Source organism: Chenopodium album, chromosome 16 (assembly GCF_948465745.1).
Source record: "Chenopodium album chromosome 16, dcCheAlbu1.1, whole genome shotgun sequence".
Lineage (NCBI taxonomy): Eukaryota > Viridiplantae > Streptophyta > Magnoliopsida > Caryophyllales > Amaranthaceae > Chenopodium > Chenopodium album.
The window spans coordinates 34,507,770-34,527,740 of NC_137849.1; the positions used below are offsets into that span (position 1 = coordinate 34,507,770).

At 33.2% G+C, this 19,971-nt stretch overlaps 1 protein-coding gene and 1 pseudogene across 1 annotated transcript; both read right to left on the reverse strand.

Moving 5' to 3' along the window:
- Nucleotides 1-12,163: 12,163 nt before the first annotated feature.
- On the reverse strand, nt 12,164-13,072 carry LOC145584120 (serine/threonine-protein kinase WNK8 pseudogene; annotated as a pseudogene).
- A 5,464-nt stretch (nt 13,073-18,536) lies between these two features.
- On the reverse strand, nt 18,537-19,725 carry LOC145584121 (putative serine/threonine-protein kinase WNK3). The gene is made up of 4 exons (XM_081641042.1): nt 19,452-19,725; nt 19,026-19,331; nt 18,681-18,937; nt 18,537-18,548 (listed from the first exon to the last, which is right to left on the reverse strand). The coding sequence occupies exons 1-4, from the start codon at nt 19,723-19,725 to the stop codon at nt 18,537-18,539; spliced, it is 849 nt and encodes a 282-aa protein (XP_081497168.1).
- Nucleotides 19,726-19,971: the final 246 nt, after the last annotated feature.

Sequence of the window (19,971 nt, forward strand, 5' to 3'; positions counted from 1 at the left end):
AAATCTGTCGACACCAAATCTTGATCGCGGTATTAATATGCTCTAGAGTATGTTTATTGATGTAGTCTCTCAAATCTGAAGTAAAAGACTCGATAATTATGTTAAGGATATTAGCATTGGAACGATCTCGAAAAAATTTGTAGCATTTAATTACATCTCATGGTCTAATGACTGCTGTAACAGAGTACATGTAAATAATTTGTGAATCAATTCGTCGTCTGTCAACTCTGTTGTCTTACACCAAGCGATTTCTTTACCAGAAAGCTTATTGAACTCCTTATAAACTGTTTCCGTAGCACCTTTGGCTATGGTAGTGTCATACCTTATGTATCGCCTTCTCGGACACTGCTCCACCACAACACTGTAATCGTCTGTGTCTGATTATTCTGACGAACTCGAAGTACTCGAAGAGCTCCAAGCAGACATTACTGATTAATTGAGCAAATAGAAGATTTGAGATTGGTTAGATGACTAAGGAAGGTTTTTTTTTTCTGAATTATTAATGAAGGAAGAAATATAATAAAGGGATGATTATGTATAAAAAACAGAGAAATCTTGAAATTAATAGAGAATGTATTTAGTAATTAAGGAATGATTTAAGTATAATAAAGGGATGATTATGTAGAACGTAAATGTTCCTCAAAAAATAAAAATAAAAATGTAGAATGTAAATAGAGAATTCTTGGAATGAGTAGTTATATATGGTTGCATTATTGTAAAGGGAGGTGTGACAATGATATGTTTGAACCAAAATCAAACATGTCTAATGTATGGCGTGGAATAACGGAAAATGAAAAAATTCTATGTGAAGGTGCAAAAGTGGCCGTAAATGATGGTGCTGCCACTCTCTTTTGGGACCGTAGATGGGTCTCATCTAAGACGCTAAGTGAGCTGCTGTGAATCCCATTCCTCTGGATATTGAAGGTGCGACAGTTGGAGAAATGTGGAACATTGAGCATGGGTGGAAATGGAGCTTATTTGCTGACTTACTCCCCCAAGAATCCTTACGCGAAATTGAGTCACATGAACTCCAAATGGATCAGAACAGGGGAGACTTAGTTTATTGGGGTGGAGGAAGCAATGGAAAATTCACAATTAAAAGTGCCCTTAATATTATCCGCAAGGATAATGTAGAACTCGAAGATGGATCGTGGGATCTTGTTTGGAAGCTAAGAGTCCAACAAAGAATCAGAGTGTTTATTTGGTTAGTAATGCATAATCGTATAATGTGCAATGTTAACCGTTTCGAACGCTCCCTATGTGACAGTCCTTGCTGCAAACTCTGCCCAGAAATTGAAGAAAATGTTCTCCATGTGCTAAGGGATTGTAAGGCAGCAAAAGAAGTATGGAGACAAGTTGGTGGACCAGCGAATTCTAGGGATTTTCGTACAGGCACCCTTCGACAATGGATTGTGAGGAATATCAAAGTCCAATGCCGTAACTATATGTCTCCTGAAATCTGGCCAATTTACTTTGCTATTGTTCTTTGGTGGATATGGAGATGGAGAAATGCGGTGGTGTTTGAGAAAACTAATGAAATCCCAATAGATGTTAAGCAATTTCTACTGGACAGGTTTGAAGAAATATGGAGAGTTCTTGGAGATGGAGATATTACCAGCTCTTCCACCATGCCGCAAGCTAGAAGGGAAGCTTTTGTCAAGTGGACAGCTCGTCCTTCTAATTGTTTCGCCCTCAATTCTAATGGTGCTACCAAGGGAGCCCCTGGAGCTGCAGGGGGTGGAGGAATTATAAGAGATTGTACAGATAAGCTAAGGTATGCATACTCACTAAAGTTGGGAGTCTGCACCGCATTTAAAGCAGAAGTCAAAGCTGTCAAATATGGATTAGAACTGGCTAGACGCATGGGAATTAATATGCTACAAGTTCAAGTAGATAACCAGGCCCTAGCTCGTATTCTCAAATCGTTTTGAAGCTTATGGAGGTGAATGTGCGCATGATCTAGTCAGATGCAAGGAATTAATAGAAGATCAAGCGTGGCGAGTTGAAGTTATCCATATATATATAGAGAAGCAAATACTGTAGCTGATTGGTTGGCCAATAGAGGAGTCCACCAGAACAACAATATAGAGTTGATTCAAGTCCCCCCCTAACTCTTGGTCGTATTTTGCATAATGATGTAGTAGGAGTGGCTTTGCCACGCTTCATCCCCCCTAGTTTGTTTTGTTGTTTTGTTTTCGAGGCCTTGCCTCTCATTTGCATCCAAAAAAAAAAAAACTTGTAACTTCAATTACTCAGTTAAGTCGGTTATCAAGATCAAGAAACAATAAATGCAATTTCTTGATTATTAATTTGGTACCCCATTTCATGATATATAGTAGATATTTTCATTGAACTATTACTTGTTAATCGTTTAACTTGCTATACTAATTGAGATTTGAGTACACATTTTACTTGTATAATGGAATTAGTGATTATCATCACGGGTAAGTCATATAAATAACATCTCCACATTCAATTTGATTGCCAATAATATCATATAAATTGGAAATTTTCACTTTTCCTATCACTCAAACACCACTGTCTCACTTTTGCTACCCATCTAAAGTTTTATTTTATTTAATAACCACCTAAAATCACATAATTTAAATTTCACTACCACTTAACACTTTCAGTTATGATTTCCAACCAACCTCACTGCCACCTTCCGGCAACCCCTCCCTCTTCGGCCACCCTAATTGCCTCCCCGTCAACCACCAAAAAATAAAAAATAAAAAATTAAATTTTTTTTTTAAAAAAATAAATAAATAAACCCAGCCACCCTCAACACTACCCATCCCCCTTGCCGTCATCCACCCTCACCTCTCCCCCTGCCGGCGTTTGGCGGCCAAAGCTTTGGCTAGCGCTGGCGACCCCAACTTCTCCCTTTTTCCCATAAACCGACACCTGTAACTCTAAAACACCAGCTCAAAACCACCCAAAATGAGTTTTAGGGTTTCACTTATGGTGGTTTTGGGGTTGTAGTTTAGGGTTAGGGGTGGCCGAAAAGGGTAGGGGAAGGAGAGGGGAGGTCGATTTCGGTGGGGGGAACGGGGAGGGGGGCCAATTCTGGTGGGGCGAATGGGGAGGGGGTGGGTTCGCTTATGGTGGTTTTAGGGTTAAGTTTATGATAGTTTTAGGGCAACAAGAAGGGGAAAAGGGAGGGGGATGGCTGCGTCGATGGGGGAAAGGGAGTGTAGTGAGTTTGCTGGCACCGGCCGAAGCTTCAGGCGCCGATCGCTGGCAGGAGGGAGGGGTGAACGCGGTTGATGGGAGGGGGCTGGGTAGTTTAGGGTGGCTGGTTTGTTTTTTTAAAAAAAAAAAAAATTTTTGAATAAACTTAACGGAAATCTAACGGATTCCGTTAAATGGTAGTGAAATTTTACTTTTGTGATTTTAGGTGGTAGAAAAATAAAATAAAGTTTTAAATGAGTAGCAAAAGTGAAAACTTTTTATAAAATTAAACATTATTATTTTTGTTTGATTAATGTCATACTTCCTGCAAATCTTTTTAGATGACCCATTTAATATACATACATACTCTAATTAAGGAGAGGCCATGGGAGAGAATGTTAGAGGAAGTGGGGTAGACAATGTGTTATCAATTTAATCAGACTAGGTTAGACCCCGTGCCATGCACGGTTTTTCACTCTTTGTTACGGAGTATCAATTTAAAACTATATTTAAATATAAAAAATAATTTAGTCCATCTATTTTTTATTCAATCCCAAACTAAGCAGCTTAAAATACTATTTTTTATTTTTTATGATTACATATTATATTTTTAATTCAAACTTTCTTTTATTTTGAACCTTGATGGCATAATTTTTTTTACTTTTTATTTTTATTTTACATTTCAAAATTTTTCATTTACTAATTATGTTAGGTTGAAAGATATATATTCATGATTTTCTTACTATAAATAATAATTATATACATTAAAAATAATTATTTGTATAGGAATTTATAGAAAGATATAGTTAGATATCTAAGTTGACAAATATATTATTATATGATTTTTTTTCCTAAATTTTGGAAGAAAATATTCTGTGTATATTCTATATCATTTTATTTCAAAAGTTTTTTTTTTTAAAAATAAATATACTAAGGACACACGAGAAAATGATATGTGTCATTACTTGTGTGTCTTTTAGTATAAAGTTATTGATTGATTTGTAGTGGGGTCGATCAGCTAAAAAAAAACTTTGACAAAAGAAATACGCGTCAATTAAAAAAAAAATTCAAAAATAATACGCGTCAACCAAAATAACGGAGGTAGGGCCTGTTCACATTTACTGAACTAAGCTGAAGTGAACTGAACTGATTGGAGCTGAACTGAACTGAATTGATTAGAGCTGAACTGAACTGAGATGAAATGAATATTTTATGAGAGAGGGAAATTAGGAGTTGAATTGAACTGATTAGAGCTGAACTGAACTGAACTGAAATTAAATAAATGTGAACAGGCCCGTAGTATATAGTTATTTCCATATTAATTGAATTAAATTTATGAAAACGATATATTTGAAACTACGTAAACATTAAGACTAATGTAATATTAGGCCCCGTTCTCTTCACCTTATTTTTGCTGAACTGAAATTATTTTTACTGAAATAAAATTATATTTGCTGAACTTAAATTATTTTTACTGAATTTAAATTAATTTTACTGAACTGAAATTATTTTTGCTGAACTGAAATTATTTTACTGATTTTCTATTATAATTCTTATTTAAGAAAACTGAATTTTACTGAACTGAACTTATTTTTACTGAATTGAAATTATTTTTACTGAACTGAAATTAATTTTGAACTGAACTTTTTTTTACTGAATTGAAATTATTTTTACTTAATATTTTTTTTAAGGTGAAGAGAACAGGGCCTTAGTATTATCCCAATAAAAAACGATAACATTACCCCAATTGATAATGGTTGTTCTTATAAATAACAAATTAATACTATAAATTTAATATATAAATTGATGTGAAAATAATTTATTATATAAGAATGACATTCTAATATCAATTGTTTGAATCATGATATTATAAATAGTAATACACGACAAAAATTGTACGAACATGTCTTCTAATACAAGTATAACACATACTTTAAAAAAAATAAAAAAAATAAAAAAAAACACGAGCCAATATATATATGCACTTTCCCATGGAAAAGAATTTAGTGTTTCCTCAACGTGCAGCTTCACCTAAATTATTACTTCTCTATCTTTTTTTTTGAAAAGCTACTTCTCTATCTTAATTTGTTCTGATTGGTTTGAATGAATGACAACTTGACAACTTCTCTGCTTCAATCATTGTGTATGCATCTACCGGAATTGTTGAAACAACTAACTTTCTAGAAAGTCATCCGTCATCTACGTTGAAATTGTGGTTGATTGAAATTGTTTGGCATCTATATAAATCAATTCTCCTTTATATTTGAAGCATTTATAGAATAATAAAACAAAGATTATGTAATCCCTACAATTTTGTGAAATTTATAATTATATTTTATTGTAAATATACGAATATTTTTATAAATATGTATTTGTACATACTACTCTAATACTTGTATAATTTAATCAAGGATTATGTATATGAGAGTTACTCTAATGTAATAATTATTTTATTTTACCATCGTTATTTAGACTTAACTACTCCTATATTATCCTAAACCCACAAATTTGACCCAAGTAGGAATCCTAATCCTTCTAAGCTTATAAAAGCCCATTGTAAACATTAAAAACCCTTAAACTCAACCCTTTAACTCCCAACAAACTCACAAACTTACTTTCTTTCACGTAAGAAAGAAAGAAAAAAAAATCTCTGCAGGAACAACCCGTTGCTCTGCCGGAACCACCGCCTCCTACTACCACCGTCGGTCAAACGTAAGTCGGTTCGTTTTCACCCTCCTACCTTCGTTTCTTTCTTTTCAATACACATACTCTTAATTAGTTTCAAAGATTTAAACTTTTATGATTTAATTATGATTATTGTTTAGTACGGTTTGATTATGTTTATGGATTGTAAAAGGTTGCAAATTTATGAGTTTGATGCTTAAAATATAAAATAAATTTTTAAATTTATTTAATAAATCATTTAGGGTTTAAAATTTTGATTTTTCATGGTTTAGGTCTTAAAACGAGATTAATTGATTTAACTAGTTACTTTGTATTGATATAGTGTTAAATATTTAGTTTTGATCGATGATTAAAAATAAAATTTTCAGATTATAATATTACTGATTTTTAGGTTTAAACTATTCTAAAACATATTTTTAGAGTTCTATCTACACTACTTGGCTATTTTAATTAAACTATATTAATGAGTTGTTAAGTTTTAAGCTTGAATTTTTTTAATCCAATTTTCAGATCTTTCATAATCTGAATTTTATCGTTTTAGTATAAAAAATAAGATGTTTTTATGTTCCTACATATTTTATTATGCTACTATTTTGATACTACAAGTATAGGTTGTTGAATTTCCAATAGATATTAACAAATTGATTTTGTAGATTTTGTTAGTAGCTTAAGTATACTGTAATTTATTTATAAAGGTGTATTTTAAGATTTTAATAATGGAAACTTAAAGAACAGCGGTATATAGGCTTTTGAATTTAAATAAAGGGAAGGTTTAAAATGGTTATTTAAATGTATTTTGAAGGTTTTAAAGTAAGTATTTTTGTAAATTTGATTGTTTGGGTATTGATTGAGATTTTGTTGTTTGGTTTATGATAGGACTTCATAAAATGTGATTTTTAGTTGGTAAAGTGGGTTACCGATTTATTTACTCAAGGTACGTACAAGATTACGAGAACCTTGATTTTAGGAGCACGCATGATTCAGGATTAGAAATACATAGAATCATGTTAGGGAACTTGTGGTTGATTGAAATTGTTTACTTGGTCAGTGTTGAAGGGGTTGATTTGTCAATGTTATAGGGTTACTAGTTAGTATTTTAGGGGTTACTCCGTCATTAGTATAGAAGTTACTTAATCAGTGTTATATAGGGGTTACTTTATTCTTTTATAAGTGGCAATACGGTGTGGCTGGTCACACATAAGACGGGTTGTGTAAAATTAATTAGCAAAATAGGAGTGTCAAGTTTTGTTGTTAAGAGTTAACAGTGTCATCCATTGTTCTGATACTAGCCAAATTCGGCCAATCGCCGATTTTGGTTTTGTTTTTCTTGGTTTGAGCTAACTTTTTAGCACCTTTGATAAATAGTCATAATAATGTTGCATTAAAAAACTGAGGGAGTAACAATTAATAGTACAGACTTATAAAAGTCATGGTTATAATGATATACTCCATCAATAATACTAAGGTGAAGAATTATATCAAATATATACAATATCATTATGTTGGATCTTGTTTGATTCGTTAACTTATAATAGTCAAGTATATTGTACTCATATTCAAATAAAAATATTTATGATCCCGTCAAAAAAATGGTTGTGGTAAAAATAATGTGTTGACATATTTGTGGTCAAAGTAATGTGCTGGCAAATGTATCTGGCCAAAGTGAGAAGATCATTAAAAACGGAAGATATATTACATGTTTATAGTCAAGAGTTTTATTTAAACAAAAAGGAAAACAAAAATACTTTAGTATATAAATCCATCTCCCCTTTATATTTAAGCATCTTATAGCATAATAAAACAAACATTCATAAAAAAAATCCCCAACCATAACCATTTCTGTATTTGTGTTTCTTATTTGCCAACATAGGTTCGATGCTGCAAGAAGAAGTAAAACTCCTTGAGGTTGTCGAAAGAGATCAAGGACGATATACAAGGTATGAAGAAGAGATATTAGAGACCTTAGGCAAAGGCAAAATAAAAACAGTATACAAGAATTTTGACAAGGAAGATGAGTTCTTAGGCAAAGGCGAAAAAAAAACAGTATACAAGAGTTTTGATGAGATTGAAGAGTTATTCGGCAAAGGCAAAGCAAAAACAGTATACAAGAGTTTTGATGAGATTGAAGAGTTCTTAGGCGAAGGCGAAATAGAAACAGTGTACAAGAGTTTTGATGAGATTGATGAGTTCTTAGGCAAAGGCAAAGCAAAAACAGTATACAAGAGTTTTGATGAGATTGAAGAGTTCGAAAGAGGCGAAATAAAAACAGTATACAAGAGTTTTGATGAGATTGAAGAGTTCGAAAGAGGCGAAATAAAAACAGTATACAAGAGTTATGATGAGATTGAAGAGTTCTTAGGCAAAGGCGAAGCAAAAAAAGTATACAAGAGTTTTGATGAGATTGAAGAGTTCGAAAGAGGCGAAATAAAAACAGTATACAAGAGTTTTGATGAGATTGGAAAGTTCGGCAGAGGCGAAGAAAAAACAGTATACAAGAATTTTGATGAGATTGGAGAGTTCGGCAAAGACGAAGAAAAAATCGTATACAAGAGTTTTGAGGAGATTGAATGAATATAAATTGGTAGAGTAAGGCTAAGATAGTGTCCAAAGATGAAAAAGTCAAGATACATGTTTACAATGTTATGATTTATTAGTTTAATTATTCTGTTCTTGTAAAACCATAAATCCAAATAACTTTGTTCTTGTTTAATAGATTTTTATGGTTTTATATCTATTAACTATTACTAAAACAAAACATTGCTGACATCTCTCCTCAAAATTGTATACGTTGTCATTTTTTTTTGTGATACTTTATTTTAAAATGTTTTTTTTTTTTTTTTTTTTTTTTTTTTAAGCTAAGTGAAATCTTCAACTACTTTAATCTAGAAAATCGGAGTATAGTATATTGAATAGCAACCCTATTCCTCCATTTTGATTTAAAGATTTATCATTCCCTCTCTTCAAATCCTTAACACTAATATTCAAACGTTTAAAAATTTCTTGAAATATTCAAAATGTATCCCTTTCAAGAGATCTCTTACCAATGAAAAAAAATGAAAATATTCATAGTACGTACGAGTTTTACAATATAATTTTTTTTGTTTAAACCGTACATTGTACGGGAATAATCTAGTAGAATAAATGTTTATAATGTTATGATTAAATTGAAAATTGAATGATTAGGGTTCGAAGTACATTTTCGAAATCTGACCATTTAACCTCTCATCCATATGTTGATGTATCTTACGGAGTAATTAGTGCGTATATATAGTGTAGCTGAAGTCTAACTTAGTAGTTAGTACCTAGGATCTAGCCTAATATCAAGTGGTAAACATTGTTTACTGGTGGAGATAATATAATGGTGCCCACATAATAATTGGCTGAAAAAATCAAGTGGTAAACAATAACTAAAAAGTGATGAAATTCCGTAAGCAATTATTACGCGCGGCTGTTTGGCTAAGCAAGATATACTTTACATATATAATTACTGAACTAAAGATAACATACAAAATCCTACTCCGTACCATTCAATATTCTGTGAGTTTGTCATCTTGCGTATAGCTTTAAGCTTTTCACACAACACAAAGTTTTATATGTGGCTAGTTATTGGTGTGACTATTTCACATAATCACATATAAGGCAATTAATTAAGTAATAGGGTGGTTACGATGATGAGCAAATGGGGTTATCTTAACATATATAGGTTGCTTAAATGAAAAAAAGGGGTTACTTTCTTAAATAAGTGTAATTATTCTTTCATTTTCAAAACAAAAGAATAGAAGTTACTTGAATAAACAAACAAGGTTACCTATTTCTAAATTACTTGATTTCACTTGTATAATGAATTTGGGTTACTTTTATGAACTACATAGGGTTACTTGTAAGAAAAAAATGAGGTTATTCATACATATAAATGAAGATTACTCTTATAAATCAATGTGGTCACACCATGTGACTAACTACATACAAGACTTCTTCACACAATGTGGCCACATTATTTATAAATTTATTTTTTTATTTGCTCATATTTGTCGAGATTATCCTATTTGCTCATTGGAAATAATACTTTTATACTCAATTAATTTCCCTATACATCTGAAGTGGTCATAGCCACATATGTCATCACTAATGTATACATAAAAATAAAAAAATTACTATGGTTATTTGGCTAAGTACAATATGTTTTGAAATAATACGTGGAGTACTATTTAGGATACATTAAATTGTTAGTATTTTGCATCTAACTCATTCAATATTCGATCGATTTTCATTGAGCAATTGATTCAAAAGTCTATTTAACAATTATTTAGGAAGTTAGGTATACCTAAAATATCTTTGTTTGGCTGGTGCCCAAAAAAAAAAAAAAAAAAAAAAAAAAAAAACACCTTTGTTAGGCTACGTTTTTGTGGGATATCATGCATTAGTTGAAGGAGTAATTTTAGGAGTATTAGTTTTAGGAAATTTTGTCAAAAACTTCCTTTTAAAAGCATTTTTTTTTGTAAAAAACCTCCTTATAAGTTTTTTTTTGTGAAATCATACCTTAATCAAATTTTTTTTTACAAAATCATACCTTTTGAAGGAAAACGGGGTTTGACCCCGTTTTTAGACGTTGACCACCCACGTGTTCAACAGAAAACTACCCAATCTTATATTTTCCAAAATTTTCCCAAAATTAACCCACCACCAAAGACCAGCCACCCCGCCCACCCCCACAACACCCACGCAAACACCAACAACCCCACCAATCGACACCAACAACAGCAGCAGAATCGAATACCGCACGCACCACCTCCAATCGCCACCAATTCAAGCCACATCAAATCCTCGCAACTCGCCTACCCCCACCTGCCCAACCACTCCCTTCCCAGCGACAATATAATACCCTAGGCTCCGACCGCCGGCGACGCTTCCTCGGATAACAACAAGAATATAATTTTTGGAGGAGGACTATATTTGCTCTAATTTTGGGGCTTAATTGAGGGGCCGAATTGGGGTTGCAATTGGTGCGGTGTTGCAGCGGTGGAGATGGAGGCTGTTGGGGATAGATGTTGTGCTTGCGCGGAGATAGGTGGTGCGGTGGAGCAGGAGGCGAGAAGTACTGAAGGCTGGACGGTGATGTGGTTGCGCGGAGATAGCCACCAGTTAGGAGGGTTCTGGTTGCGGTAGGAAGAGGAAGGAGAGGGAGGGTCATCGACGAGGTTTGGGGTTCTGGGTGACGATGGGGTTGGGGTTGGGGCTGGGGTAGCGTCGCCGGCGGGGGTTACAGGGAACCCTAGACGCTGGCAGAAGGTGGTGGTGGACTGTGGTGGTGGGTCTTGGTGGTTTTCCGTTGAACACGTGATATGCACGTGGGTGGTCAACGCCTGAAAATGGGGTCAAACCCCGTTTTCCGTCAAAAGGTATGATTTTGTAAAAAAAATTTGATTAAGGTATGATTTCACAAAAAAAAAAAATTATAAGGAGTTTTTTCACAAAAATATGCTTTTAAAAGGAGGTTTTTGACAAAATTTCCTTAGTTTTATAATATTTCCGCTAAGTTAGTGATTCATATATAGGATATCATGCAATAGTCGAAGGAGTAATTTTAGGAGTATCAGTTGTTACTGGATTTGTTAGTGAGTGTTTATCTTCCTCGTTATTAACTTCTAGTTGTTAATTGTTAAGGCTAGCTATTTATATGGTTCATGTAAGGCCCCGTTCACTTCACCTTATTTTTGCTGAACTGAAATTATTTTTACCGAAAAGAAATTATATTTGCTGAACTTAAATTATTTTTACTGAATTTAAATTAATTTTACTGAACTAAAATTATTTTTGCTGAATTGAAATTATTTTTACTGATTTTCTAATATAATTCTTCTTTAAGAAAACTGAAAATGAACTTATTTTTACTAAGCTAAAATTAATTTTATTAAACAACACCAAAAAAAATATGGTTCATACATTTCGTGAATGAGCAGGCAGTAAAATAATTTACTTTGTTTCATACGTGCTACAAGTTTTCTTCTTAATTAGCAATTTTTTAATGATAATTCTTACTATTTTAAGCTTCTTTATGGTGACTCAGACTCGTATATAAGGTCAACATTTAAACTAGTTATAGTGACTACAATTTTATTGTAACCATTAAATAGTCTTTTCCTAATTATTAATTAAATTACTTATTAAACGTGACATTAATATGTAAAAAAGGACCATTATTCAAAAGCTTACTAAAATAAATAATTCAAAATTTTATTATGATATTGAAGCTGAGAAATGAGAATATCTTTAAAAAAAAAAAGGACGACAATGATTTAAAAGCATACTAAGAAAAACAATTAGACAAAAATTTTAAGAAAAAATGGCACGGTGAATTTGTAATTGATGTAGACTTTCGTAGTCGTGCCCTTGATGTTGTTAATGTCTTTGGTGCGAGCAACGGGTCATTAAGGAGATCAATTGCCGCAGGTCTGTCGCAAGCTGTAGGAGCCAGACACTTTTTAATCAAATGACGAAATTGTAAATCTGAAACTTTGCTTAGAACTTCTGGCATAACACCCGACATTTTCTTTTTGTAAAGTTCATTCACATCACCGCGACATTCGTTGTATGGAAGTTTACCCGTAATCATGTGAAGAAAGCACATCCCAAAACTGTAAATGTCAACTAGCTGAATTGGTTGATATTGTTTTTTAAGGATCATCGCGACACCGAAATCTGCTATCATTACCCGGCCTGTATGCCCATTAATATAGACGTGTCTCAGATTCAGAGCACGATGCACGATTGGAGGATTTTGAGAGTGAATATAATGTAACCCTTTAAGGATCTGTCTAGCAAAATCCTTAATTGCCTCGATATCGAAATGAACATGTTCTTCGAAGTAGTCTTCCAAACTTCCTGATGTATAAAGCTCAGTAATCATGTTAATTGTTTCCGTATCAATCCAATAATCATAGCACTTGATAATATTTTCATGATCTAATGACTTTAAAAGACTTGCTTCAGCCTTCAAACCCGTAAGATAGTTTTTGTCCTTAAATATATCATCTGTTATCACTGTCTTACTCCAAGCAATCTCTATTCCTTCAATCTTATCAAGACCCTTGTATACTGTTTTTGTGGCCACCTTGCCTATGATCTCGTCATACCTTGCGAATCGTCCTGTTGGATCTCTTTCGATAACCTCAAGACATTTGACGTCGTCTGGCTGTATCAAACCTTTGATGGCCATGACTAACTAGCAGAATAAAGATTTTGTATTTTTTTTTTTTTTTTTTTTTTTTTTTTTTGAATGGCTAGGGAATTTTTGTGACGAAAGTTTCATAGAATTCTGCACATTGAAAGGAGAGACGATGGATTTATATTTACATATATATATAGAGCACCAAAAAATATATTTTTTTTACATATGTATAGGGTTAGCAGTTGGTTCTTGATTTTGTCATAATTTTTTTATTTTATTTTACTTTTTTGTTATAGTTAGTCCTAGTCAAAAGGTTTGACTATTTCTTTTACAAAAAAATTGTTGATTAAATATTTAATTATAATTAATTTTCCTTTTGATTTGTTAAAAAAAATAATTTAAAATACAATCTCACTTGTTTAATTTGAGTGGCATACATTTATGTATAAAAATAAAATGGTTGTACACATGTTACAGTACAAGTGGATCGGAGTTTAATTTGCTCTTTTTCAACCATTTATGTAACTTATTTGGGCTACAACAACTACAAGTTGCTCATTTTTTTTTGTTCTTCAATGACAATCATGTATAGTTCGACATTTAATTTATAGGAAAAATTGTTCCCATTAATCTAAACTTTGCCTCGTCCGTCGAAATTAATCCCTACTTTGGATTATTCCCCATCACTCCCAACTTTAGGGGGTATTAATTTCTATTGCACCCAAATGACTTGTAACCGGTTGAAGAGGTAAATTTTGCTGACTTGTAATTAGTTGCACACATGTCGCAACCGGATTGGTTCAAAAGTTTAAAAAAAAATCAAAACATAAAAAAAAATATAAAAAACAAAAACAAAACCACCCAGCCCCGCAGCCATCCACTGCCACCCATCCCCTTTCCCCCGGAGCACCGACCACCAAAGCAGCAGCCGAAAATCGGAGGGGAAGGGGCGAAAATCGGCAAGGATGCGAGGGAGGTGGTCAGAACTCGTCGGGAATGGGATGAGAGGGTGGAAATCGAGGAGGAAGGGGGCGGAAACGAAGGGGAAGAGGCCGGAAACGGAGGAGAAGGGGGAGGAAGGAGAAGGGCGGAAACGGAGGAGAAGGAGAAGGGCGTCATTTTCCGGCAGCAAAGGAGGGAATTTCAGAGGTGGGGGAAGGGAAGGGGTGGATTTCGAGGGAGGGGGAGGGTTGGGCGGCGGTTTCCGGGAGCGGGGGAGGGGGAAGGGAAGGGGTGGGTTTTGAGGGAGGGGGAGGGTTGGGTGGCGGTTTCCGGCAGCAGGGGAGGGGTTTTTGGGGGTAGGGGAGGGGTTTTCGAGGGTGGGGGAAGGGAAGGGGTGGGTTTCGAGGGAGGGGGAGGGCTGGGTGGCGGTTTCCGGCAGTAGAGGAGGGGTTTTCGGGGATGGGCTGATTTCCCGACAAGGTGGGGGTGGGGTGTGGTGTTTTCCGGCGGGGTGGGGGTGGGGTTGTGGTGGCAGCTGCTGGGTATGGGTGGTTTGTGGGTTTTTTTTTTAAAAAAAAAAAAATTAGCCAATCATACGCTGACACATGTCTAGGTAACCTGCTACATCAGGTTGGATGACCGGTTGGGTGTAATAGAAATTAATACCCTCTAAAGTAGGGAGTGATGGGGAATAATCCAAAGTAGGGATTAATTTCGGCGGACGAGGCAAAGTTTAGATTAATGGGAGCAATTTTTCCTAATTTATATTGCCAGCAAGCCCTCAGTATTAATCACAGTATTAATCATTGGAGATACTGAGTAGATGCTTTGTTTTTTCTTAGATTTATGCTTATTTATACAACCAGTAGTTTATATAATCATTATCTTCTACATGCTAGGTTTGATAGATGTTGCTTCTTTTCATTCTTTACGAACCTAATTCGAAGTATTACAAAGAAACAAATCAATTGCAACTTGGCAAAAGTTGCTAAAACTAGGTATCTCAATGTGGCGGATCCAGGAATGTTGGAATGGGGGTACATATTCACACTCAAAAAATCAAATGAACAAATTAAATTCCCCACCCGTCGCTTACTGGCAGGTTCAAGTGAATTTTTGTGATTATAAGAATAATTTTTTCAATTTGGCAAATTTAAATGGATGCTGTCATTGTTATCATAGTACTACAGTACTAGTATATTTTGGTTGTCTCGTTTCATAAAACTAATAAATTAAAACTGAAATAAGTTTTTAGGGGGTTAAAAAAATCAATAATGAGAGTGAGAAGTAGCTCAAGTGGTTAAAATTTTCCTTTTAATTTTACGAGATTCTGGGATTGATTCTCATCGTCCGTTTTTATGGCTATATGAATACCAAAAAAAAAAAGATACGGAACAAGCCCTATTATTTTTTCTATGCTATGTTATATTCACTTGTTGAGTATGCATATCTAATGATTAAAACTTATAATTAATATAGATGTATTAGTTATTGCATACTATGGGTCTGTTCAATTTTGCTTAATTTTAGTTCAGTTTAGTTTAATTCAATTCAATTCAACTCCAATCATTTCAGTTCAGTTCATTTCCTAATTTCCCTCTGTCATAAAATATTCATTTCAGTTCAGTTCAATTAAGCTCCAATCAGTTTAGTTCAGTTCAGTTCAACTCAGTTCAGTAAATGTGAACATACCCTACGTATACAAAATATATATTTTTGGAATGAATAAAAACTTGAAGTTACTTTTTTAAAAATTTCCACACTAAAATAGATGTAATAAGATCATAATTGATACTCCATAATATCTTATTAATTAATACTTCGTATTTGTTAACAGTTAACAAAGATTGAAATTTAGATAAATTCATTAGAATATATTTTAGAACATCATATACGAGCTTAAGAAAACATAGCCTCAATTAAGACTCATGTCTATCTAATTAAATTAGATTGTCTAAAGAGAAGGTAGCCGCGCCCACTTCCTTTACTGCTACTTCTCAATTCGATTTCTTTCTCATTGCTTATCTTTCTTTCTCTAACATGTGATGCAGCATCAAAAATTGTATTTTGAAAATGATAATCAATAACTGAATGTTGGTATAATGTTTCTCGAATTTTTCAAAACCATCCAAAAAAATCAAATTGGGGCTTTCTTGTGTGATATATAATTTTTGATATATAATTGTTGATATTAATTGTCCCATATGATTGTATGTTGAATTAGGAGAATTTTGATAACAAATGCATGTATTTTGGTTGAGAAATGAGCAAGTTACGTTATACTCACGAGCTTAGTACGAGATCTTCAATGAAGGTTCCTCCATTGTTGATCACCTTTTAATTGTTTATTTTTATTTTTATTTTTTTAAATATTTTTAATAGAGGATATATATTATTTGGTAGAGAATGTTTATTATTTGATAGTGGATATCGATTATCTAATATAGGACACGTATTATGTTAGAAAATATGTATATTTAATTATAGAGGATATATATATATATATATGTATGAATTATTTGATGGAGAATATGTATAGTTTATTAGAGGATATGAATTACTTGATAGAGGATATGTATAGTTTATTAGAAGATATGATTTATCCTCAATTGAATTAAATTGTATTATCAATCTAACTATATTATATCCTCAATAGACAATATTGTATCCTCAATCTAACTAATTGTATCCTTAATATAATTTAATATAACCTCAATCTAACAAAAAAATTATCCTCAGTAGACATTATTGTATCCTCAATAAAATGTATTCTCTGTAAACAATATTGTATCTTCAGTCTAACTAAATTGTATCCTCAGTAGACAATATTGTATCCTCAATTTAACTGAAATGTATCCTCAATACAAAATAAATATATTGTATCCTCAATCTAAATAAAATATATCCTCAGTAGACATTATTGTATCCAGAATCTAACTAAATTTATCTTCAATAGAAAATATTGTATCCTCAATACAAATTAATATAATCTCAATCTAACTAACATGTATTCTCAGTAGACAATATTGTATCCTCAATCTAACTAAATGTATGTTCAATAGAAATGATTGTATCCTCAATACAAGTTAATATAACCTCAATCTAACTAAAGTGTATCCTCAATAGAAAGTATTGGGGGATATATAATATTTGATGGAGGATATGTATAGTTTGTTTGAGGATATGTATAGTTTGATGGATGATATGTATAATTTAATTGATGATATGTACAATTTGTTAGAGGATATATTTTATTTAATAGTTTGATGGATAATATATACAATACTGTTTATTAGAGGATATGTATAGTATGTTGGAGGATATGAATTATATCACCCCCAAATCATCTAAACAATGTATTATTTGATAGAAGAAATGTAAAGTTTATTGGAGGACATATATTATTTGATGAAAACCAAAACCCAAAATTAATTAATTAAGGAAATATTGAAAAGTGGACACAAATGTTGTCGTCAAATTAAAAACAATTAAAGTAATCATAATATTGTAAATTAGTTGACTAACACAAAATTTTGCTCTCCTCTTTCTTTGCTCCCCAGCAACAATGAACATTATCCACTCCATAACCATACACCAAAATACAAGGAAAGTCATCAAAAATAGAAATAAGTAAAACATCATTAAAAAAAATATCATCATTTACATCATATCGACGGCTTTACCGGTAGGTGGTACGGTGAGATGACTTAAGAAACCACCATTGAAGGAGGGAGGAGAGAGAAAGTAAGGCCAACTCACCATTAAAGGAGAGATAAAGTAAAGAATTGAAGATGAATAAGAGAGTTGTAGAAGTGCAATAGAAATTGGGCTGAACATCGTTAATAAGCTTGTTAGGCTGAACAAAGTAAGACCGGGCCAACAAACCCGCGCTACTAACACAACTATTGGTCAGGCAGAAGCCACAGGACTGACCCAATAGTTTGTGTTGTCTAAAATCGATTTAAATTGGAAAATTTCTTTTACTAGAGCTTGCTGGAAGTTAATAACAGTGAATATGACATTGTTTTTTTTTTTTAAATTTTTTTTATAATGCTAATCGATATTAGACCCTATATTGACTCCATCTAAATGTCTCATCACACAACTACAACTCAATCAGAAACATCCAGCCCATAAAAAATATCCAAAATCTCCCTGTTATGTTAATCGAATATTTTATTACTAACATAGCTCGAATCAAAAACATAATTTGTACTCTTGACTAAAAATTAAATCAAGATAGGTCCTAACTTCGTAACATGATCGGACTCGAACATCTTATTTAATTTGACATCTTTTAAGACTTTATGCTTCAATCAAGTTATAGTATAGTCATAAAATCTATTAGAGATATGAGACTTGAAAACCAAATTAATTAAAGGAGTAAAAACAAAAGAAGTTGCATAATTCAAACAAGTAACAAACTCAACAATGTTCACTATTCATTCAAATCAATTAAAAAACGAAAGAATCAACCCCATCCCCCTACATACACCCCATGCATGATTGAAACCTCAGCATTAATCTGAAAACTGAGTAATCAAACATTTTATTTTTCGAACGCAAAGTATTAATCTAAAATCTGAGTAACAATGTAGAAAAAATGGTTTAAAAAAGAACGAACTAATAACAGTTTGATCAATAATAGAGTAGCAAATATCACACGGTGGGACATTTGGTGAGCACTTTCAATTCATGATAAGCAGGGACATACCATTTGCAACACCCTATGTAATCTTGCTCTTAGGGTGCTCGAATCAGTATCACTCGGCGGTTCCAGTGCAATAAACGGGTCATTCAAGAGCTCATTCGCCGAGGGTCTTAGATTTATACACCTACTAGTAAATCGGGAAACTTCAACATCATCGTGTGCCATTTTGCTTAGCTCAACAAAATCAAGGCCGCCTAATTTCACTTGTTTCGGTAATTCCATCGTCGTACTTGTACTGAATTTGTTTGCCCACACCATCTCTAACACGCACATTCCGAAAGAATAAATGTCAATCAACTCACTGTAACGTAATTTTACAAAGTCTGATGGCTTGTGACGTGATCCAACCTGTCTGATGATTACAGATCCCCTGTTCAAGAATCAACGCAAACCCGAATCCTCCCATTTTTACAGTTCCTGTCTCTCCATTCACAAAAATGTTGTCACAAATTATGTCACGGTGTTCAATTCGCGGTGTTTGACTATGAAGATAAGCAATTCCACTCAGAATCTGTCTTGACCATTTCTGGATTGCATTATGACCTGATACCTTATTATATCTGAGATACTGTAACAAGTTTCCTGAAGGAAAATACTCAGTAATCATGTCTATGGTTTTCGTCTCGTAATCAATCCAAGAATCGTAGCATTTAACTATATTTTCATGATCTAAAAACTTCATTAGACCAGCTTCCGCACATAACATCTCAAGAATTTCGTCATTCTTTAACAAATTCTCTGTTAGCTATGTCTTAGTCCAAGCAATTTCGATACCAGCGATGTTATCGAATCCCTTGTATACTTTTTGCGTACTACATTTCGAATTTCCATTGAACCATACGTGTGTGCCACCCGTGTCAATAGAGTCAAAACTACCTTCTACGGCAATGATCTTATTGACCCTTGAGTATCGCCCACCAAAACCAAGAATGGTTGTACTACCTTCTCCAATCATCTCATCGTACCTAACGTATCGCTCACTCGAATCACTCTCGACAATCCTATGATCATTGTTGTTACCTCCCTGTGATGTCAAAGCAGCCGCCATTAGTAATTCAAAAAGAAAGATGAAACTAGTATTTCTATAATTGAATGCTTCTAGGATGATGAAAAAACAGAATACTTGTAAAAGTAGTTTTGGACTATAAAATGATTTATTTAACGGTTGTTTTTTTATAGGTGTAAGTGTAATTATAATTTATAAGTGGTTAGTTATCCAAACATATATATCTTCTTATTGGGCCCGTAAGTTTTAGTTAGTTAATTTAAGGCGGTTATAAAGAAACAGAAATTT

Bases quoted from the DNA above. Each gene is read 5' to 3' on its own strand.
- LOC145584121 (XM_081641042.1), bottom strand. From the start codon at position 19,725: ATGGCGGCTGCTTTGACATCACAGGGAGGTAACAACAATGATCATAGG. The intron at 19,332-19,451 runs GTATCGAAATTG...ATGAAAATATAG, and splicing joins GGGATTCGATAACATCGCTG to TTAAATGCTACGATTCTTGG. The intron at 18,938-19,025 runs GTTGGATCACGT...TGTGCGTGTTAG, and splicing joins GATCTGTAATCATCAGACAG to AGATGGTGTGGGCAAACAAA.